We start from the raw sequence: 23,708 nt of genomic DNA, 5'->3' as shown, positions 1-23,708 counted from the left end.
AATACATGTTATTTAAACTACTGATATGCGCAAAAGTTATCTAAATCTGAAAGCAGTGATTTCTGGTACTTAAAGTTACAGTTACATATTCTTTATATTAGAGGTGGGCAATATAGACTTAAAATTATATTGCAATATTTTACAGCTATTTTACAGTATTTTGGCAGTAACGATATAAATGATGATCTGACAATAGTACAATTAGAGCAGCAAAAAGCCCAGCCTCCATGTACATTTACATTTAGTCATTTAGCAGATGCTTTTATCCAAAGCGACTTACAAGTGAGGAACAAGGCAAGCAAACAAAATCTAAATCAAGAAGAAACAACATCACAGCAAAGTGCTATCAAAAAAGTCTTTCTGTTTCAAGAGATGTGAGAACAAAAAGAGTAGAAAAGTTTTTCTTTTTTTTTTTGTAGCCCTCCATGTGTTGATAATTTTGTTTTTTATTGACTGTTGTGTTCTGAACAAATTACACAATTTACATTAGCAAAAATGTACAACTTAAATAATTTATTCATCAAGATCTGTGTGTTTCCTACATTTTTTGAGCAGTACATATCATCAGTTGCTGAGAACTATCTCTGGTTAAGCCCAGCAGGGCCTTATTTGCAAAAGATCTCAGATTTTGATGTAGATTAGCAAATAGATACATGAATCGTTGTTATAATGGGTCACTGTAAAATGGATTGAAAACTATTCATTCAATCCAAAACTCAGTATACTAGTATGGTATGGATACAGCAACCTCCTGTTCAGATTTAAAATAATTCAAAAACAAAAAGAAGGAGTGACATTACAACTATACTGTGATTGTGGACATTCCAGTTCTCCTCGTTGCTGTTTACTTTTGTTTTTCTGGTCTCTCAGACATTTTAATCTCATGTCTTCTCAGTAGCTCTAACTTTTCCACACCACTGTTCACATACTTCACATTTTTCTGTGGTTTCCATAAAAGGCTCGGAAGTGGAGGCGGAATCACGTGCTTGCCGTGCTGTGATCTCATTGGCTGCTGCGGGCCCGGTTTGAAAACGTCGTCAGACTCGGGGCGGAGGGAAAGTTCAAAATCGTAGCAACCGAAACGGTAAAACCGAGAAACGCAGCGAGCGACAATGAACAGGCAAGCGTGAGTGCACTTGAATGTTGTCAGTCTAGCTTGTTTTAATTATTACGTCTGTTATTATGTGGCTGTTCATAATGTCTTGTTGCAGTTTACGAGCTCATTAGGCTTCCAAACAAGCGGCTTGTTTACCTTAACCAACGCGTACGTTCAGCCGTTAATGCTAAGTTAGCCGGGAGCTAACAAGCGTCTCGCCAGTGGCTTTGTTACCGCATCGTAGGGATGCTAATGCTAACAGGGTATCAGCAGGTCTTAAACTATTAAAAAGCGTTTCAGTTTGTGTAATTAATTAACTAATGGGCAACTTTACCATCACATGTCATTGTTATTATGACAGTGGATTGTACTGCAGCAGGCTGCAGAATTTCTTCTGGCAAGTTGCAAAAGGAAATGGCCAGACTTAACGCTCCTGCTACAACTAACGAAAATCACCAGCCTTGATTACTAATGTTAGTCTATCAAATATTAAAATGTAGACAGCTAGTGAAAACTGCCACGGAATCTACCACTGATTAATGACTCTTAAAAATCACACGCTGTCTTCAAATGATTCATATCATATACGTCTTTATTTCCTCATTTTATGTCATTATAAATAATGTTTTTAAATGACTTGATGTGGGCCCATGTTAACAGAAATTTATATATATACTGTAGGAAAGTGATCAAAACAAATTTGATATAAGTGACAAGTCTATACTGTACTGGTCCTATTCATTTTTAATTGTGCTTTGATAATTAGTTGAATAATAATGAAACAGATTTGTTATGATTTTAAGAAGATCCAATATTTAGTGTGAACAGTGCAGTGAGTCTGTGAACTGTATTAATTAAACAAGATTTATATTTCTATTTTTATAGGAAGGGTAAAACCCCCCGCAGGCCAAAAAAGCCTTCCAGTAATGAGAAAGACCCAGTTGGGGTGAGTGTCATTGAGTGGTGGAGCAGTTTTATTTATTATTATATTTGGGATGTGATATGTAAATGCTTAACCAACTTTCTATTGTTTTTAGATCTACTGCAGCTTGTTTATTAATTAAATAGTTGTCTATGAAGGTGAGAGTGTCTGGAGTGACTAGACACCACTTCCCTTGGACTACATGTGACTTACATATTTTTGCTCAGGTGTACTGCCGTGTACGACCTCTGGGTGCGGAGGACAAGGAGTGTTGCATTGAGGTGATCAGCAGTACCACGATCCAGCTGCATGCCCCTGAAGGCTTCAAAACAAATCGTAATGGAGAGTACAAAGAGGTATCTAAATTAGTGAACCATCCATTTATTTATCAAGTTATTTTTATATAGAGACTCCTGCTATGATGGTGTTAAGCTGACCCCTCTTTAAGAGGCCTTTGCCTTAAAAACGTCCATGTGTCCCAACAATCCTGTTTTTATTCTCAGACCCAGTATTCCTTCAAAAAGGTCTTTGGGGTTTCAGTATCTCAGATGGAGCTGTTTGAGCATGTGGCCAAAGTGCTTGTTGATGACCTTATTCGTGGAAAAAATGGTAAGACCACAGGCTAAGCCCAGAAGGTAGCTAGATTTATTTTAATAAATATAGCAAGCTGAGTTAATTGGCTTCTTAATGAATGGTTGTGGTTTCTCACACTTTTGAACTTTCTTTGCTTGCCTATATACCAAGAACCTTTTAGATTGTGATTAGCAGCCGTTTCACTTTCTACTGATGGTTGCAGGCCTGCTCTTCACATATGGGGTGACAGGAAGTGGAAAGACATTTACCATGACTGGCTCTCCAGGCCAGGGTGGACTTCTACCCCGTTCCCTTGACATGATCTTCAACAGTATAGGTGCCTACCAGGCCAAAAGATATGTAAGTTTCTTCAAGAATAGTGTTCTCTTATATTGACCTTAATACTAAAAAAAAAAAAAAAAGAAAAATCTAATCGTGTTCCTCCTGTTCAGGTTTTTAAGACGGATGAAAAAAATGGCATGGAGGTCCAAAGTGAGGTTGATGCTTTGTTAGAGCGTCAGAGGCAGGAAAATAACATGTGTATTCCTAAAGCAACCCCATCCAGGTAAGCCTGAGTCCTGGGAAATGTCAATGATCAGCTTCAGTATGATTAATGTATGACGTGTAGTTTGCTGGTCTGATTTTTAGACAGAGGCTTGATCCTGAAATTGCTGATATGATTAAACCCGAGGAGGCTTATAAGGCAGATGGCATTGATGAGGACAGCTGCTACAGCATCTTTGTCTCCTACATAGAAATCTACAACAACTACATCTATGATCTGCTGGAGGAAACTCAGGAAGATGCAATCAAACCAAAGTGAGTGGGGAAAATGTAATTTGAAAGATGCATGCTTGTGCAATCAGCCTAATGTTTTAAATGTTAAGACATTAAAGTGTTTGTAGAGTTAATTCCTTTGTGTCAGAGTAGTTGGAACACAAAATTGTCCTTTTCTTTTTAATAGGTGGAATGGTGGAGGCACACCTGTGCGCCAGAACACTGAGTTCATGTATGTGACCAGTGAACACTTGTACACCGGAATAGTAGTTACACAAAAATGTTAACTTTAGATTGTAAACGGAGACTCTTAAATGCTGGAGACCTTTTCCAATATATACAAATGTAACTGAACCTACCTTGTATTCATAAATACAGTCTAAAACCACAGATGATAACAACTAAGATGTAAACCAAACGCAGGGCTGAGTATTGTTTGAATTTCAAGTACCAGTACCAAAACAATACTTTTACTGATTTATGTATCTACGGGGTTTCAACAGGTTGTGATCTGATTCATAGGTTATGCAAATATTGAATTACTTTGTGGTTTTTAAGCAAAACTGCCAAAAATTCCAGTGTTTTTGTAGGGATTTGTTTCTTTGCTTACTTGATAGTATCCTGAAATTATTAAAGTTGTTCTGATGTAGGAACATTAGCTCCTGCTTTGGAGGGCAGGCTAGTTCCTTTATTTTTGCTATAGAATGAACATTTGGCTTTGACATCAAAAGATGAATAGAAATCAAAAGATCTAATTTCATTTCAGCTTCATTATTATTCTAGGTGTTTACCTCTGGATCCGAATGTTTGTGCACTGGCTCTGATTGATTTTTCATGTTCTCTCAGCTTCACAACTTTTTTGTGAAGCTTCACAAAACTCAAATCTCAAACTGAGCATAGACATTCAGTGCTATTTATTTTTTGAGTAATCATTGTAATAGGACACACCTGTTACATGTTTCAATACTTTTGCTCACATGAAAAATCATGGGTTCATACAAAAGGCGCTGTCTTCTAGGTTGTGTATTGGATCCAGATAAAAGATGAAACGTTAATCCTTAATCTCATATTTATCTTTTGATGTTGATCCATATTTTTAGCCTAAAAAAAAAAAAAAAAAAAAAAAAAGGAACTCGCCTCACTGTTCCAACACTTTTGGAGTGGGGGGTGTATGTCTCTTGCTTATTGTCTAGCACAGCAATGCACACGTCCCTGCAGTTTTATTAAAACAGCCGCAGCATACATGAAATGAAAGATCTTGGACTATTGGTAGGGCAGAAGATGCATTCAGGATTTGTGAATAGTAATTTTGAGTGTTTTCCTAACCTAGGTTAGATTTTCTAGATTAAGAAATGGATAAATGTATAAAATAATGACAAAATAATTAGCAGTTGAAACGTTCCTTGAATAAAATGGTCAAATGGCAGGTAGGGAAAAATCATTAAATAATCTGATCAAAGAATAAATCAAAGTACAAATCTGAATAAAAACTGCCAGATTGTAGTACTTTGAAATCATTAACACCAACAGTACTTGATACCCAGCCCTACCTTTTTATTTATATAAAAAAAGTAGCTGCTCATCTTTGGCTACGCCATGCAATGTCTCCAGTGTTGATGAGTTTTTCTTCAGTTGAAATCTTTACTTGCCCCCCTGCTGCTTGAAATCTGTTATGGCAAAGCTCCTGAATGTCTTTAAACCTGCTGTCTGTTGCTTTAAATGGCGCTTCCTCGTCTTGTCTTGTAGTTTGATTACTTTCTATGGTTGTAATCAAGCGATGTTCCCTCTTTTAATTTATACCCCACATCTGTTGCATGAAAATCACATTGTCATGTTTCAACTAACTAAAGTTCATTTTCTAAATGTAGACCGCCTCAGTCTAAAATCCTGAGAGAAGATCAGAATCACAACATGTACGTGGCTGGTTGTATGGAGGTCGAAGTCAAGTCTGCTGAGGAGGCATTTCAAGTATTTTGGAGAGGTAAGATCTGCATCTATAAAGTCAGATCTTAGTCAACTTTGAGGAAAACTGGATAAACTCTGCAGTGATGATCGTAGATGTGACTGACCTGGTATTGCTTGGCCTCCGGGTTGGCTCTGACTGGGACATGACCTCAGTTAATCTTCTCTCTGAGCAGCTCACTAAAATCTAGTATGGTATTTATTAATAGACACTGCAGGTGCTTTTTAATCTAAATTTTAAAATGAATTTCCAAATGTTGAAAATATTTTTAGTGACATGCCGTGGGCAGTAAAGTTAATTATAAATGTGACCTTTAGCCAAATCTGCCTGAAAGTCTCAAGTACCCGTGTTGTAAAATTAATGGGCCTTAAATAAATTTTATTTATTTGCCATTTATCAATCTTTTTTTCTGCTGCTTATTGTGGTTCAGGTTGTAGATTACTGGAAATTGTCAGGTATTAACTTGCAGGCATTAAAGTTGTAAATTGATTGAACTCTACAGAGGTTCAATAAAGGTTTGAAAAGTTACCTGTTCTCTGTTCCAGGTCAGAAGAAGAGGAAGGTTGCAAACACCCGGTTGAACAGGGAGTCCAGCCGCTCACACAGTGTGTTCATTATTAAGCTGGCTCAGGCTCCTCTTGATGCAGATGGTGACAACATACTCCAGGTCAGTTGAAGAAATGAATTCATATTTATACACTTTTATAAAGATCAGTTATGATATATTCAGTTATATTCTCTTCATTTTAAATATTTTGTTTTATCTTGTCAGGATAAGAACCAGATAACTGTTAGTCAGCTTTGCCTGGTGGACTTGGCAGGAAGTGAGCGCACTGGCAGGACGGGGGCAGAAGGCACTCGTATACGAGAAGCAGGTTTGTTTATCTGAACATCAAGATTGGCTTTTACTTTGGAGTGGGTGATCTGGCTGAAATATTTGTTTTATTGACAATCTAAATTGCAATCTTGTGCAGTCTCATGACTTCTAATACTAGAAGCCAATGGACCAGGTAATTTTTCCAACAGTCTAATTACCTGACAAATATCATTTTGTTGGTTAATTTACATATTTTAGATTCACATCAACAATGCAGTTTGAAGTAATCATGTGAGGTCTGCAAAATCTTCACTCTCCCTTCACCTGAAATAAGAGATTGCAGACATCTCAATAATTGCCCTTAATTTTACCATTAGCTGAGTTCAGAGACGTTTGATAAAATCTAACAGAATTTCTCGACACTTCCAGGTAACATTAATCAGTCTTTGCTGAATCTGCGGACCTGCATCGAGATACTTCGAGAGAACCAGATGTGTGGCACAAACAAGGTATGTTACCAAGCGTAAACTGAAGGCTGTCATTATATTCACTTTTGAGCCGTGTCAGCAATGTCAGTTTTCTCTTTAGATGGTCCCATACAGAGATTCTAAAATAACCCATCTGTTCAAAAACTACTTTGACGGAGAAGGAAAAGTCAGAATGGTTGTTTGTGTCAATCCCAAGGCTGATGACTACGAGGAAACTCTGGTAGGTTCACCCCTCACTTTTATTCACTTGCTATGTTTAGTCTTTTTTTTAAATGAACTTAACAAACTTCACAAAACATGCTCTGTTTGTGTAGCTGGTGATGCGATTTGCAGAGATGACCCAAGAGGTAGAGGTAGCTCGGCCAGTGGACCGGCCCATCTGTGGCTTCACTCCTGGCCGGCGCCACAGGAACCAGGCATTTAAAGAGGAACTGTCTCGCAAGCTGGAGGAGCGTGGAGGTCCAGTAGACAAGGGTAACAGTGTTAAACCATGTGCTCAATAAGACTATTTTTGTTAATGGTGTTTGAGTACACAATAATGTTTTTACACTTACTAAACGCAAGGGGATAACACTGGCAGACATGAGTAAAACCTTAATACATTGTCACATCTAAATGACTGATGACAATGTTAAGTTTTTAATTATGTTGTTAATGCATAAAGACATTTGCAGTAATGTTTTTTTGTTTTTATCTTTTACGTCTGAACCAATATTTTTTTATTTTTTTTTTTATTCAAATGCAAGTTATGTTTCTTTTGTTATCCTTTTTAAAACACAAAAGGCTTTTAGTTAATTAATGTAATTATCTGTTCCTGTAGATGTGTCCTCTGTTATAAACCACTTGGTGTACACCCTCCCACCTTTACCCTCTTCTGAGCTGAGTGACCCCCATGATGATGTCACCCTGCCTAGGCTGATTGAGGCTCTGCAGAACAGACACAGGATCAGGCAGATGATGACTGAAGAGTACAACAAAGCAGGTGCCTGATCATTTCATCTCTTACCTCTTAGTTTTGAAAGAAACGAAAAATGTTATTGTTAAAGTTGTGATTTATTATCTTGCCTCTCATACATTCTCTCTTATATTATTTTAGCCCATATGATGAAGTCTATGCTCCAGGACCTGGACAACAATTTTATCTCCAAAGACAACTTTATTCATGAACAAAATGCCAAATTGGCAGAGAAAGACAAAATCATTCAGAACAACAAGGCAGAGATTGAGAGACTAGAGAAAAAAAACAGAATGCAAGAACACAAGGTGGGAAATAAAAACATTCAAACATCCATAAGAGTGCTGGAATGTAGAGAGATGTTTCGTTTTTTTAAACGTCCCACATGATTCTTTTCAGATCGACATCCTTCAGAAAACCACTAAAATCTATGAGGATGACAAGCGTTCACTGCAGCAGGAGCTGGAAACCAGAGAACAGAGGCTGCAGAGGGAGCTGTCAGAGAAGAGACGCATGGAACAGCGGATGCACGGTGTAGTCTCAGATACCCAGTTCAAGTGGGAGAAAGAATGTGTGAGTGACTTGTCTTTATAAGACAACATCCTGTTGAATTAACACTATTTTGTCACCTTGAATTTGTTTGTATCTTAAGCACATTTGTCATTCATCAACAAGTGAGCTTTTACACATACACATGATATCCCTTTCTCTGCAGAAGAGACGCGTTAATGCGATGCAGCTGGAGATGCAGAACAAGCTCTGGGTGAAAGACGAGAAGCTGAAGCAGCTTAAGGCCATCGTGACAGAAAGCAAGACTCCAGGCCGTCCTGATCCACCCCCGCGTCAGACCCAGCCTAAACGACCTTCCAGAGAAGAGCGGCCCTCCAGAGAAGAACGCATTCCTGCGAAAAGATCAGCCTCGCCCTCTCCTCTCCCTGTAAGTTGTTTTTTTTTTTTTTTTTTGTTTGAAGATGTGATCACCTTCCTTGCTCCAGATTAGTTTACGCACAGTTAATTCTTTATGACAACAACTACCAAGGTAAACACATTGGTCCCTCAAGGTGAACCGCTACTGTAGCCTCCTGCATTAATCCCGTGTCAATGGCAACACTTCAAAAACATTCGGTTTAAGGATTTTTAGCTTAAATAAATAACTAAAGAAGTACAGAATAACTTTTTCCAGATAAATGAGTGAAATGACAGTGATTATCAGAGTTGTTGCCAAATATTTGAAATTGCGGAATTGACTGAACCTTATAAATTCCACATTGGGAGTTTTTATTGGTGTTACTTTGTGCACCAACATTTATTTACAAAAGGCAAAAAAATAATCAGGGCTGTAAATAAGTGTTTTTGTCTGAATCATATACATTACTTTTTTGGCTACATAATACAAAAAAAATGAAACCTTGTAGTGGTGATAATCTGCTATCATTTATAATTTATGATTATGATTTGTATTTTTATCACTAACTGTACCTGTGCAGTCTTGCCATTCTGCTTCCCAGTGCACCATTGAGTCTCCCAGTGTCAGCCCAGTGCCAGGGTCACAGCCAGTCAGTGCCATTAGAGCTGAGGATGTTGAGATGAACCCAAGGCCCGCCTGCCCCGTCCCCAGCACCAGTAGTTCATTGTCTGTGGCTAATAGCATCTCTGAATGGGAGCAGCGTGCAGCCCAGGACAGCAGGCAGGGTCACCTTTCCCCTAGTACACCTACCAGAGTCCAGTCCCCAGCAACTCCCTCATCCAGCCGGGCCAGAAGGAGAGCTCTGTGTTGGCCTAGAGAGGAAGAAGACGCCTCGTCTTCACCCCCTATGTTTGCTTTAGATCAAATTGAGAGAATCTACAGGGTCAGTGAGTTAGCTACAGACAGCAGCATGAGCATGTAGAGTGGAAACTGGTGTCACTGATCAGGCTTTGACATGTTGTGCACATTTGTTTTCCCCTCCTCAATTAGGTTCCTACCAGTTTCATGACAGATAACTGATTGATATGATCTTTCTTTTTGGTCCCTCTTTAAAATACTTTTCTGCTCGGTTGACCCGAGTAGACGACTACGCCGGTACGACCACTGCACCGTCGCTCCCGCTCTGCTGGTGGGGAGAAGTGGGTAGACCACAAGCCGTCCTCCAGTCTGGACCTGGGGACCGTTTTGCAGCCTGTCATTCCCAATGCCATTCAAGTGTCTGCACCCAATGAGAAGGCCCTGTCGAAGTGTGACAGATATGTGTTAACACACCAGGAGGTCGCCTCTGATGGTGAGATACAGACCAAACTTATCAAGGTAAGTACTCTGCAACAGGATACTGCAAACATTAACAGATTTCTGGATTTAATGGCAAATGTTTAGGGTCACAACTGGAATTAATGTCTTATATGTAGTCAGAAAAACAAACCAGTAACGAACAGCTGTTCTGAGTTGTGATAGGAAGTACAGTCTTTATCTGGCCTATAGAGTCTGTATTAAACTGTATTTAAATTCTATATCTTAAAGCCAAATAATCGAAGTTTTGATGACTTACAACTAAATGTTGCTGTGTACTTCTATTTTTATTTTTTAGGGTGAGGTGATTAAAACCAGAGGAGGAGGACAAGCTGTCCAGTTCACAGACATTGAAACACTGAAACAGGAGCTCACGACTGTCCCAAAGTAACAGCCTACAGCAAGTCTTTAGTTACGATTAAGATTTTTGTTTGTGTATTTATTTAAAATAACCTTTTCCCATTTGTTTCTGAAGCCGAAAAAGGAAATCGTCAGAAGGAGCACCAGCCAATGGAGATCGATCAGATGGAGCCTGGACTGATGTGGAGACTAGGGTAAGATGAGAATATTTGTTCCCAATAAACTAAAGGCCAGTTCCCATAAAAAGCAGTTCTAGTTCACTAACACTGCAACGTGTCTTCTGCTTTAGAAAGCTAATGCATAATGTAATCAATGTGACGTTACAACCTTATAGATTTGTTTTATCCTGTGCCTTTCATTTTCTATCACTAATACCTGGGGGTAAAAAACCTTGGCTGCAGCCTTTTCTCAACATTACATGTGCCTCACTTGATGTGTGGCAGGACACTAGATGTTTTCATACATGGATTACAGGTAGAGCGTTGGCAAGTTTTTATGGATATGGACGTGTTATATAATTACCTGTTAAGCCATGCTTGTTCTATCTTATATGAGCCGTTACTCTAAAAGTAATACTACACATGCTGAATGAGAAATTGCATTCAGTTGATGAAGGTAATGAATAGAGGCTTGTAGTGATATAATGATCTCTCTACTGGAACTGTAGCTGATGTGCACAAGATTGTGGTGCAGAAAGGTCACCAAGGCTTTTTAGAGCATCAAGGTGATATTTGTTGTACAGTATATAGACAGCCTGAGCAGATAAAGACACAAACCCAGATCTCTTTTAAAGGCAACATAGCCATCCCAGAAGGTACGGGACTATCATCGTCTTACACTTATTTGGGTAAATATAGCTGTGCCAATCCTGCAGATCACATTTGGGTAATAATGCTTCTTTTCCTCTGCAGTGCTCTGTAGCTATGGAGATGAGAGCAGGATCAAACATGGGACCTGGATATGAGCATCATGGCATCACCAAGTAAGCTGCTGTCCTATATTCTAGATGTTTATGTATTTTGTGTCTGTTTGTTTACCTCTGCTCTATAAAGTTTCATTAACTCGTTGTCTTTTGCAGGCGCAGAAAACCCTAGAAGCAGCGCAAAGTTGTTCCAGTGGTCGTTCTTCTCTTTACCTGGCTGTTGTGCAATAGTCTGAATTTTTTTTAATATCTAGTAATATTTAAACACTTTCCACGCTTTTATATATGCAAAATGTATATACATGGGTTACCAAAGCTATTGTAAAATATTTTATGTCGTATTCGAACCAACAGAAAATAAGTGTTATTTGATTTGAAGAAGGTGGTAAGTACTTAGTTACTGTGGCCCTGCTGCTGAAAGGGGTCTGTTTGTACATCTATGTGCACATCTGTGTAACGTAGTCATTTGTTGTTTGTCACACGGATTGTGAAGCTGCCACTACTAATTTTATCTGTGATACACTCTTATCTCCAATTTACTGAATTATATTGAGCTTTGAGTTTTAAAACTGTTGTTTTAACTTTTCTTTATGTATAAACCTGAGCTTTCATTCAGTATACACCTAGGAATAAAATTCCTTTGGAGCTCCACCTTGCTTTGTGTGTTTATCTACTAATAACATGCTGAACTGATGTCAACTCTCAAGACTGAGCAAATAGTGCTAGTATGCTTGAACCCCCTCCGTACACTAGATGGCAGCACATGCTAGCAGCAGAAATCTTCAACATGGGTTCAGCTGCACAGCAGGAATAATTAGAAGCCACTGGATGGTTGAGACAGCTATGTTAAAACATACAGTCCAGCATGAGACATTACAAGTGTCGTCTGATTACAGCAAGGAAGTACTATTGTGCCACTTTTGTTAAGGATTGTTAATCTGTTAGATATCTTAATACGGACAGACAATCTGTTTATATCATATTTAATAAGAGCTCAATAATCAAGAGTGTAGCAATATTCTGCATATAGTCAAAGTCTGCTTTCATTTACTTTTTAATAGCTTTTTCTATGATCATGCCTGATTATTTATGTTAAACTACGTTGGGTATAAAATATAATTCCACACAGAATTAATGTGGAAGATGCCTTCAGGCCAGGTGAGATGGGTTCAGGCATTAAAAACCCAGTTTGTCCTTTCCTACATTGCTCTGTATAGATTAGTGCTTAAAAAGGGGTATACCATGTTATACACTTAAATAATTAGAACGTAATTACATGTTAAAAACCTGAAAAAGAACACAGGATGTTCAAATTGCAAATACAATTTACACAAAAATTCTGAAATGGAGATTAGAAACTAAAATGCAATATAAAATTTAATTAAATAAGTTCCTACCACCGTAGCAGTTGTGTTTGGCTATAATAAAAAGTATGTTTGCACTTTTAACTTGTCATACTAACATACATATGTATATTTCATCAGTTAACAACCTATGGTGTCGTTTAAACTACTTCAAGCTGACAGGAGCGTGACAAAGCTTTCTTTTTACCAAACTTATTAAAGTGCAAGTGTCTAGATTCTCTTTCTCCTATCAGCTGAGCATCACCAGTGTAATGACGAGCTGTACAGTCATCCATGCTTTGAGTAGACAGTTGAAATCTCATCTACTACCAGTCTGGCTGCGATTCAATTGGAAAGCACTGGAGAGTGACTAACATGGATCCTCTTGGAGAGGGTCAAGAGCCCAGAGCAACCAGTGGCCATTAAATTCACTCCTATGAGATACTGAGTGCTTTGCTTTTTGACCAGGCTCTGTTTGATGTGCTGCACCACACTATTATCCCCAGCCCCTCACTGCATGCTCTCCACAACCAAGTGGTGTGAGCATTATAAAGTTATTATGAAACTCCTGTTGAGCCACAATCAACATTACCACAGTCAAAGAGACACTTGAGGAAAATAAGTGAAAACTGCACACAAAGGCCTGCAATAATGATAAAACATATCATTCAGCTGCACAGTAAGGAGACATTATTCCACACTTTGGAGTTATTCTTACTTCAGACCTGTGATTCTGCATTAAGCTGGTTATTAAACTCGCTGGAGGGAGTTCTGTTGTTCTACTTGAATACACACAGTCAATCAGACCATCTCATATTTTAAAATAGCAAACCTAATTGCACTGTTTTATTGACTCTTTGCTTGAGTGCCTCTGATAAAGAGGTCTTAAGCGGCCTTTTGGTGCAAGCAGGCACGATGAAATAATTTTCACATCAAACCACGATGCTGATGAGGACCATCCATTATTCAGTGATTCAAAATAGCAATGTTCATGGTTCTACCTGTCCTAACAGTTGATTCAAATATTTTAATAACTTTACTCACCAATAGCTCAAACTATTTTAGTTTTATAAAAACCTGCAAGCATTAATTTGAGGTTTGTGTCAACCTCATGAATGTTAGTTCAATATTTCTTTGCTTTTAGCTCTGTTTTTGGTCTCTACCAATTCCACAGGGAAATATCTGGAGTTTTAGCTGCTACATCTTCCACTGTGTTCACCTGGTAGTCTCTTGCTATGTCTGTCAGCAGTTTGTTGCTGAAAACATACAATTTTTAATATTTTACTGAAAACACCTGTGGCTATAACAACATTAATGAGAACATGGAGGGTAAAAAAAAAAAAAAGCTAAATACTTCAAATTTCCATAGAGCTGTCACAAAACAGCAGGGTTGGATCAAGTTTCTCTGTGCGTTCAGCACCGAGTGACAGCTTTCACATTACACAACTGTCATTTGATCAGTTTTTAATAAAAAAATATTGATTAGAGCAGCTTTAATATACAGCAGTTTATATTGTTCTGGTGTTTCTGAGTTGAGCAGCACGTTCTTGACATGCTGCACTGAATCGAGCTCTGAAAAGTCGGCACAAGTTTAAATAGCCGTGATGAAAATGTAACTATGCAGCAGCACTCTATACTTGGCTGTGTGGGACATCTGAGGTATGATGGCAGTTTCAGTTGCCTCCAAAGTTGTACAATAACAACTGAATGGTTGCTGATTTGAAGGGCATGTCGAAGCAAGTACCTCAATCACAGCCACAGCTGTCCTTTAAACCACAACCCATTACCAGGTTTTCTTTTACTGCCGAGGATAACAACCTCTGACAATGAAAGTCAATTAGTGGGAAACACAAGTAAATACTGCATGAGAGCAGAGCTTTGCAAACCAAAGCTCTGAGCAGGATCTGCACACTACGTCTTCATATGTCAAGGCCGTGGACGCGTGCCAGCAAAATGTGTCGAGCCACAAAGATATGCGAATGCAGATGAGTGTTGACAGCCAGTCAATTGTCATTCAGCCCATCTCCCAGCCTCTTGGGACTCATCTGGCTTTTTATTTTTTTCTTCTCTACACTGCTTGCTCACCTCACGCTCCTCTGCCTTAATGCATACTAACACGCACAGTGGGGGCACGAGGCACCGTGTCTAGTGTTAATAAGAGGTAAAAGCTGCCACGCTCTCTTTTCTTGTCAGTGAGGCTGCGATGAGCAGATGGGTTGAAGAGTCACAAACTTGCAGAGACTCCCGAAGGTAAAGTTTGGTTTTTCAGCTGTTAAGAAGCACATTGGATGAGAATTGCTCTGACCCTTAAGCACATGTGGTTAGTGGTTCTGGGCACTTCATCCCATCTGCTGCCTCCTCCTCCACCTGCTCCACTTTTAGTCCTACATGTCACTTAGCTGCTCCATTTGGCCTCTGTCAGCTACATCTCGCCTGAATATTTACTTTATACATTTGATATGGCTTTTTTCTTTCTTTTCTTTTTTGTTTTCTTACAGAAGTCTGTCACTGTCCATTTTAGCTCCTCGCGTACAAGTTATCATTTCAAGCTCAGGTTGTAATGAGGAATCCATTTAGCCTCATCCTGGTTGTTGTGGTTACCCATCAACACAGAAGAGAGTCTGACCTCTGACAAATGTAATTCAAGACATGACTGACTTCTTACTGAAAATATTGGAAGCCATTGTTGTGTAGACTTATTATAGCCAAATTGAGCTGAATAGTGCTTTTCCCTCCCTGTCTTTGTTCTTGGCAGCCCACTAACTGCTTGCAGCTGTCTGTTGAGTGTATCCTACTTGCCCAGTGTATGTGGCTTAGCTGCACTTTTTGCTGGCCGTGTCCTCACTCTGGTGACAGTATGCCAGGACTGATTTCCGTTGACTCACTTTCTGTAACCACAATGTGTCCCTAACATAAAAATCTGCCTGTTTTATTTATTTATTTTTTTTTACTTTTTACAAGTGGTTGATCTCATCTAGTTAACGCTCTGGCGTAACCAGGCTTTGCGTGCAGTTGGCTGATTATTTAAGCAGTGCTTCAAGCAAGTTTGCTGATGAAATGAAAGGAGAGGAGATGCCAGAAATGATTGTACTGACAATGGTACATTGGATCATGATGTATGATGACTAAATGGTATTTGGATGTGGAGGAGATTGACTCAACTTACTCACACCACATGAATCTTCTATTTTCACTTCTGCAAGTACAAAGAATAAATAAGCTTTAAAAAACCCTCTTATTAACCAGCTAATCTGAAATGTGTGAGTCCTTGTTTACTACAGAGAGAAGGAGAATGGTATTTCAAACCTTGGTCCTGCCAATACTTTCATGCAAATTACTCGCAGTGGAGCCAACTTATCTGTGAACAATCATAGGTGGCATTTGGAAGAAGGTGAAATAGCACCACATGATTTTCATATCTGCACAAAGCAAAGCCAAGTCCCTACACGCAAACTTCCACACAAAAACAAACACAAGGCCCTCTCTAATGCACACATTAGCTGTTTATCTTAAAATAGTCCTTATCCAGTACTTTGCACATTGCACGTAAATTCTAGGCAATTACACACGGTGCATTAAGAAGTTGTTATTTAATTCATTAGATATGGCTAAGTTGCAAAGTTCATTCATTCTAATAAAGCAGCAACTTTTATCACACAAGGCCAGGTATGAGTATAAAGGCTGGGATTACAGCAGGCATGTGCACAAATAAGATTAGAGCCCAGGCTGCCATGACACAGCAGCAAAAGGGACAGTTGTTCCAAAGAGCAAAAAACACTGCATGACTGTGGGTTCACAAAATTCCCAAAGCATGCTGTTTTCACGGTGTGTTTGTCCACATGATTAATGACCGCTCAGATTTGCATTTGAACATTACCTGAGGAACACATCTGCATCGGCTTTACAGGATACTAATGAACCAGCGCAGGCCTAATAAAGTGAAGTGAGGATTCAAATGAGGCTCAACCTGCCTGCGAGGCTAGCTTAAGCAAACACCAGGACAGCTGGCAGAGAAATCATTGTGACTAATGGTCTCAGTGTGAGACAGGAGCAGGGCTGTGGGTGGTTGTTTTACCATGCTACAAAGAACAGACTTTGTTTGTCTTTCTATAGCATACAGTATGACTGTGATTCTGGAAGTGTCAGCTTTGTTTGTGTTTGCTTTGCTTTTCTTGCCACTGTACTGTAACACCAGGAAATGTGTGGCCAGTACAGTGGCAAAATGTGGAGATAATTTCCTTTTGTTGTACTTGTTTTCCTCCAGAGAATGAAGCGACATTACTAAATTAGAGCGTGTTAATGATTTTAGAAGTGGGTGGACAAATACCGTCACCTGGAGTGTGTGGTTCTCTTGGTTGTCAACTCAAGCTCAGACTTTATTTGGATTCTGCTCGGGCTCCTCCACCGTGGTAAACATGATGTGTGCTGTGACCTGTCCTCAGGGCGAATGATCTGATTTGCTCTTCCCTTGTCTTTTACTCCTAATCGCATCTACCTCAGAGCCAGAAACTGGTTGTGCAGCTGTCATAACTGAAGCACAGCACGGTGTGATGGGAGTGCATGTTTTTGCTATTATCTATTCTATCTGAGCCAGAACAGAATACTAAACCTCCACTGCATCCCTCTTTCTCACAGACCGCTGCATGATCAATACCCACATCAAAGGCTCTGCAGAGATAGCGGGATTCTTTGAAGCATGTTTGTGGAGCTGGATTTGCTGAGCTAACACGGTCCACACAGAACCCCCTTGAATAAGCTTGTTTGGCTTGCATCCTCACTGTTTGTAGAAGAACTGAGTGGATTCTAATGAAGAACAGACAAGGCCTCTCCCTTGTCTTTTTCCTCCCTTTGAGCAGCTAAATGCATCTGTACTGCCAATGCTTTTTGCTCATCTGACATACGCTTCATTGCATGCCAGCTCAAATATTTATCTAATATCAAATTGGCTGTAACATTTTGGAAGCAGACAAATGCCAGAAAATATTTCTCATCAAGGACAAAAAATAACTTGCATCATGTTTCGCAGTGCCAAGTGCAAATATGCCGGATAATTACTGATTGAAATGAGATGGAGTGCAGACTGCAGCGGTGCTGCTATGTGGTTACCTTCAGTTGTGACTTGAACAGGCAGACAAGAATTTCCAACGGTGATTATTTTGCTCTCAAAACAAGACCTGTGTCCCTGGAAAGCTATTAACTATTTACAAAAGTGCTTTCCGTCTCCTAAATGGGAAAACAGTGCATTTGGGACTTTGTGTGTTAAGCGGGCATAGAAGAAGTGGGGGTGGAGGTCCGACCACAATAAACACAAAAGCACATAACTCCTGTCAGCCAGTCATGGAGAGTCAGCAACTCTGTAAATGATGAGGGACTGTTGAATCATTTCTACTCATGCAAATTCAAGACGAAGAATAATGTTCATTATTTCACATAAATTACAGAATAAGTCATATTTGTGATGCTTAAATTCACATATTGTTGAATCTTGTGCTAAGTACCGCACTATTTGGTATATGCAGTGTGAAGGTTTGACTCTCCAGTCAGCTGTGGCTCATTTGAAAGTGAAATGTGGGAAAATGCTGACATCTCTTTCTCTTCCCTCCAAACACCAGGGGCACCGCTGCATTTACATCACTGTCTCTCGCTCAATCTCTCTTTCTTTCTCATTTACATTATGGATGGTTCATTTAGCTTACGTGACCGAGTGAATACATAACCCAGGGCAATCCAAAATACCACGAGGGCCTGCAGGGATAAAATGAAACCACATATGCCGAAAGGATTGCTGCACTGCCCTCTTCCGCAGCTTTTTATTCATCTCTTCTCCTTTCTTGTGGTTGACAAACACATGCTGCCTCTCACCCAGATGGTTGTGCTCCACAAGGTATATTAGTTAAATAGAGGGAAAGTCCCACAGAGACAAAATGAAAATTTACTGCAGAACTGACCCTTCACTACAGAACTCCTCCTGACAGACGTTGTCCAATCACAGTTCGCAAGGGGTTGCTAAGCTTTAATTGGCACCAGCCTTGACTTGGACTGCACAGCGATAAGCACGTGGTAGTAGAAAGAGAGATATTTGGCCTTAGCCACTACTTCCAAGGCCAAGAAGCATATTATGAACAAACTCCAGTGGGTACATAAATGGTTACATAAAAAAATTAATAAATAAATAAACTAAATAAACAAAAATACAGCATTCGTGAGCTCTGTCCTGCTCTTATCGGACTTGGGGAGGTTTAGTAAACCCCAGACAACTTTACGCACGTCAGTGTGTTTGCACAACTCATCACTGTTTAGAAGCTAAACATGGTTCATTTTCCCTTTTGTCGTACTAACAATGCTAAGACTAACTCAACACTGCATTACAAGAACAATACCGTGTACCCTGATTATCACGAGTGTTAGTCTGCGTGAGAAAACGCTCTGGTACATCTGAGGAGTGCAATTACACTATTTCACAATGTGCATGCACGCATGTGTCCCTGGTAGATTATTTTGTAATGTAAACGCTACATTGCCGCTGTTTACCTCAAAATCGTCACGGATGACGAAAAACCACTTGCTGCCTGCATAACTTTCCAGAGTTGTATAATGCTCCCTGTGAGTATTACAAACCGCTGTGCTAAGTTTTGCACCTTCATTCCTCAGATTCATTGTCTCTGAAGTACAACCACACCCTCCGACCAACGTGGGCCGCTATTTTGGCTGAGATATTTTCCATGCCAGGAAAAACTATGTCTATGACAATAACACAGTGTTTTCAACTAACTCACTGAGCTAATGCTAGAAATGAGCTATGTTGGCTAAACAAGAAGTCTGCTGAGATTATTGATAGTAAGTAAACTGCATGTGGGAAAACGGGTTTATTAGAAGTTTTTAGATGTATTTTTTAGGACATTTATGCTCCCTCTGATGTGCCACAGTCAAATTAAATGGTGAAAGGTAAATATATTAGACTACAAGTGATTTCAGACACTTAACCTAACTCTGTGACGGTGCATGTGAGAGTCAAAGAGATAAAGCCTGCATGTGATGAGTAATCAAGTATGTTTGCTTATCTGTGTGTGTGGTTGAGTAGAGCTGTTAACATTATAGCTGTAATGTGTAACCAAAGATAAGAATTTGATACCCGCATTGTGATTAAAAACATTTTTTGGCACACACCGCCAACTTTTGTGTCTGCTGCCAACAAGTTTGTCATTTGTTTTTACTGCAGAGACACATACAACACAATCGCCTTAGTGACAAGCCCGTTTTACAACCTCAAAGACTGAATGAGCTTAATGAGAAAGAGAAAAAAAACAATAAACACACACTCACACTATGTGCGATTTCACAAGAAGACATTTCACAAGTCGCTGTTATTGTGTATCAATCATTAAAAGCTGCAGAGTGAGAAAACATTTGTGTAGGCACCAGCTTTCAAGGTCTACTCCTGCATCTTCAGCTCACTCAGTGACTATCATCATCAGCGGTTCTCCTGTCATGCTTTACATTAGCACCACAGCTCCAGCCTGGACAGGTCCACGGCTGTTATCTCAATGATGTTCTAATTCTAGTCAAACAGTTCTGTGTTTGACTCAATAGAGGCAGTGTTAGTCAGGAGAGTCAATATTAGCAGAGCACACAGAGCAGGGCTGGTGTTAGGGAGAGAGGCAGAGAGGTGTGTGTGTGTGTGTGTGTGTGTGTGTGTGTGTGTGTGTGTGTGTGAGTGAGTGTGTAGTGTAGTGTAGTAGATGTGAGAGTGAGAGAGAGAGAGAGAGAGAGAGAGAGAGAGAGAGAGAGAGAGAGAGAGAGAGAGAGAGAGAGAGAGAGAGAGGATACATGGTTAAGTGTGCTCTCTTAGTGAACCTTGACCGCCCCGGCGCAATAAAAATAAAGATAATAAGAAAAAGGAAGAAAGCTAACCCCTGCTTACTTTTGCCTCAGTGGCTTCCGTATTTTACACGAGTGGCATGTCTTTTATCACCTGTCTTTTATGTGGATGTTATTGTTAGACGTCAGGCTTTCTCGTTCGTCTCTCTCATGGCAGAGGGTACTCTGTGCAGTCAGGCCTAGACTTGCTGACAGTCCCACATGAACAGGTCAACACCTCTGCTGAAAGAGCTTGTTTCAGTTTAGTTGCCGTTATTGACTGCCTGACTTTGATATTGTCGCTGTCAGATTGCAAAAATAAGAAATTGCTGATTAATTCTTCCATTTGATAAATATAATGCAGATGATGCGCACACATAAATTTAGGTCAGTAGTAAAGGACATCAAGTGTGATTTTGTCCACATAAACATGCAGTGGCATAAAGCATATATGTGGTGAAATAAAACTTTAATTACAAAGGGCAGCTGAATAATGTTTGAGTTTTGCCTCATTTGCAATAATGAAGTAAGAGGAAATTATAAACCCATCAGCTAACAGCACCGTCTGTTTGTTTGGCGTGGTTTAATCCACAGGAGATTGTGGAAAACAAACAAAAAATATTGAGCTTCTGCTTCTGCCAATCTGAGTTTAATGACAAGAATAAAGAAGTCGAAAAGCAATATTCTGTTATTGATCAGCAAGCCGGTGTATTATTTTAACCTGTTGATCTGGATAAATATAAGGGTTCACAGTATGATCAAGAAGACAGGAAATGCAAAGGAAATTACTGCAAAGCACAATATTTTCCCAGTTTTTAGTCAAATTCACAGCTCATTGCTGCTTTGAAAATTAAAGAATTACAACTCTGAAGAGCAAACAATCAGATTGTTGCAATATATGAATCGGAGCCACATTGAGGATATTATTGAAACACACAAGCTAATTAAAATAAAACTGGATTATCACCCAACTGCAGTTCCTTTCAGCTCAGTGTAGCTTTAAAAGCCTTTCAGACGTGCACTTCTTTTCATTAATCTGACTGCACCTGAATGTGTCTGAACTGCATGCAGTCACATTAATGGACAGGCACCAGGATTATTATGAAAAACGCAAACTGACTTGGCCTTTATCAAGTGGAGAAGGAAGAACACAGAGGCTTAGGACTATTTCAAATTAACAATGAAACAGGCTGCACAGTTGGAGCAGTTTGTCTGTCTGTTTCTAACCATTATTGCTTCAGGCAACAGTGTCTCTGTCATAAATCAAAGGAAAACACCAACAAATCTAACGTTCAGCATCGAAAGATACTAGCATCCACATGCAGCAGCAGACAGACAGACAGACACAGATCAGGAGGAGGCTCAGCTCCAATCAATACAATAAACAGTAATAACACTCATCAGTCTGTTCACTGAGACTGGTATGTCAGCCAGATCATGTGACACGGCTTCAGTCTGTTGTTAATCATTTTAGATAAATATGCAGGATTCATGTTAGAAACCGGTCATATTGTCAATGTCCACCGTGAACTGAAACTAAAATCATCGTTGTGGGTTTATCTGAATAAAAGTAAAGTAAATTAAGGTAAATTTAAGTAGAAGTGACCAATGTTTAAATGACAGAACTGTTACACATTGCATGTTTGAAAGGCGTTTCTAGTTTCTTTCAATTAGCTGTTTGAGTTTCCATCTTTCAAGTTGTTTTGTTCAGTCTCACTGCTTTCATCCGTGCTGTTTCCATCCACAGCAGTGGTTTTCAAAAGAAAAGCTCTAAAAACTGCGCTATATTATCTGCCCAGCACGAGAGCTAAGGTGGTAAACACGAGGAAGCATTTAGCTGGCAAAGAACCAGATATTTCCCACAGGTTGCCATTTCTTTTCACTTCATTATTTATTACTCGAGTTATCATTTTAATAAGTAAACAATAATTCAGAGCTAAAAAAAATAAAGAAAAGCTGCCTATTCTAGATCTGTAAATTAAAATCTGTAACATAGCAACATATAAACATAAAAACAGTGTGATGGCTGTCTGCAGCAGTTGTGATGGTAGCAAACAGTCTGTCGTGTTTGACTGAGCCTGTGGCCTTGTTAGCAGTAATAACTAGTGTAAACACACAGCAGCAGTGTATTTTAAGGTCATCACAAACATCAACCAAAACCTCCCAGTCAGCATAAAGCAGTGGCTGTGATGTGGCAGCACACTCCTATTTAAATCTGCTGACATGAGAAAAAGCAACATTAGCTAATGCACTACTTAAAGACCATAATCGCTCTTTCCCCCACTGTTAATGAATGCTAATTAGAAGTCTGGAGCAGTTTCTGGCGTGTGCTGGCTGCTCCTCTAATGTGCCGTATTGTTCCTCTCCTCGCTTCAGCTCAGCGCTAATGCTGCTGTGCCAGCTATTAAAGTCAGATAAGCTATCCATCTTTAGCATTGCCAGCCAAAAAGCCACTAATAGCTTAGTCACAAAATTGTTAATTTCCTTGGCTTCCTTTCCTCGTTTGAGTGTCCGCTCTGTGTATAAAATGGGCAGATATTCCTCTTTGCCTCCTGTGTCACTCTGTCACTCTGCTGTGCTGCACATGATCCATTTTCTTACCCACATTTAACAGCGTGGTTACCCCCAAAACACTGTCTGTGAAACAAGCTGCTACATTAGCCGGTGCCTCTTTATAAAGCTAGTTTCAGCGTGACGTTACTATCAACACTGCCAACAGGCAGCTACACAGCACTTCCTCGAGGATAAATGCACCTGTTAATGTAACTAACAGAGGAATGCATTTTAGGATCCCATCTTTAAATGCGGGCTGTAATAATGTGATCTAATCCATGAAATGACGTGGCTGTAATAGGGGTTTAATCACAACCACAGTTTTAACGAGGATTGTGAGACATTAGCTGCCACATTATCCTCATTTCAGATTCCTGTTAATTTTACAGCTGATTTTAACATCTGGCTGTTATCCATTAGCCAATTTAGGCTACACAGGCCACAGAGGATTTAAACTGAAAGTTGAGAGTAGGACAGAAATTGTACGCCATCTTGTCAGTATCATCATTATTTATTCTAATTCTTCTGGAGCTATAACTAAAATTGAATGCCTTACTTTTATTTTCGTTATTCATTTTAAATTTTATGGGTACTTTATTTTCTAACTTGTCTCTGCAAAGTGCAAGGCCACTTAAATACTACTTTCATGAATGACAACTTGTCAAAACGTGTTTTCCAACTACTATTAAAATGATGCATAAACATGGTTAATTTACAGTAAGTTGTTATATAAACATGTTGTGAGCTATTAAATGACCGACATAACAAGATGACCAGAGTGTGTCTCCACTGTGGTGTTTTCAGGAAATGCTTTGTAAG

General features: G+C 39.4%; 1 protein-coding gene and 1 non-coding gene across 7 annotated transcripts; both read left to right on the top strand.

Annotated features, from left to right (window-relative positions):
- The first annotated feature begins 1,001 nt into the window (after positions 1–1,001).
- kif23 (kinesin family member 23) lies at positions 1,002–11,781 on the top strand. Of its 6 annotated transcripts, none has more exons than XM_026366470.1 (24): positions 1,002–1,126; positions 1,982–2,042; positions 2,246–2,374; positions 2,522–2,627; positions 2,815–2,951; positions 3,044–3,156; positions 3,240–3,410; positions 3,556–3,600; positions 5,237–5,349; positions 5,877–5,998; positions 6,104–6,206; positions 6,578–6,657; positions 6,737–6,856; positions 6,951–7,110; positions 7,457–7,618; positions 7,733–7,899; positions 7,991–8,164; positions 8,307–8,528; positions 9,100–9,441; positions 9,642–9,875; positions 10,153–10,241; positions 10,330–10,408; positions 11,126–11,196; positions 11,293–11,781. In XM_026366470.1, exons 1-24 carry the CDS (start codon positions 1,113–1,115, stop codon positions 11,306–11,308), a joined length of 3,030 nt encoding a protein of 1,009 aa, XP_026222255.1. In that variant the 5' UTR covers positions 1,002–1,112; the 3' UTR covers positions 11,309–11,781. The 6 variants fall into 6 exon arrangements, with proteins under 6 accessions (XP_026222255.1, XP_026222253.1, XP_026222256.1 ...); XM_026366468.1 differs by having other exon boundaries at positions 9,079–9,441; XM_026366469.1 differs by having other exon boundaries at positions 1,038–1,120; positions 9,079–9,441.
- On the top strand, positions 5,409–5,506 carry LOC113166543. Its single transcript, XR_003299209.1, has one exon. It is a non-coding gene; the product is annotated as a Z30 small nucleolar RNA (small nucleolar RNA).
- Positions 11,782–23,708: the final 11,927 nt, after the last annotated feature.

This window comes from Anabas testudineus, chromosome 6 (assembly GCF_900324465.2).
Source record: "Anabas testudineus chromosome 6, fAnaTes1.2, whole genome shotgun sequence".
NCBI lineage: Eukaryota > Metazoa > Chordata > Actinopteri > Anabantiformes > Anabantidae > Anabas > Anabas testudineus.
This window is presented reverse-complemented; position numbering and strand designations above follow the sequence as displayed.

What these genes read in the sequence shown, in the direction of transcription:
- kif23 (XM_026366468.1), top strand. An exon ending in CCTAAAGCAACCCCATCCAG is followed by an intron (nt 3,157 to 3,239) that starts GTAAGCCTGAGT and finishes TCTGATTTTTAG; the next exon opens with ACAGAGGCTTGATCCTGAAA. An exon ending in GAGCTCACGACTGTCCCAAA is followed by an intron (nt 10,242 to 10,329) that starts GTAACAGCCTAC and finishes TTGTTTCTGAAG; the next exon opens with CCGAAAAAGGAAATCGTCAG.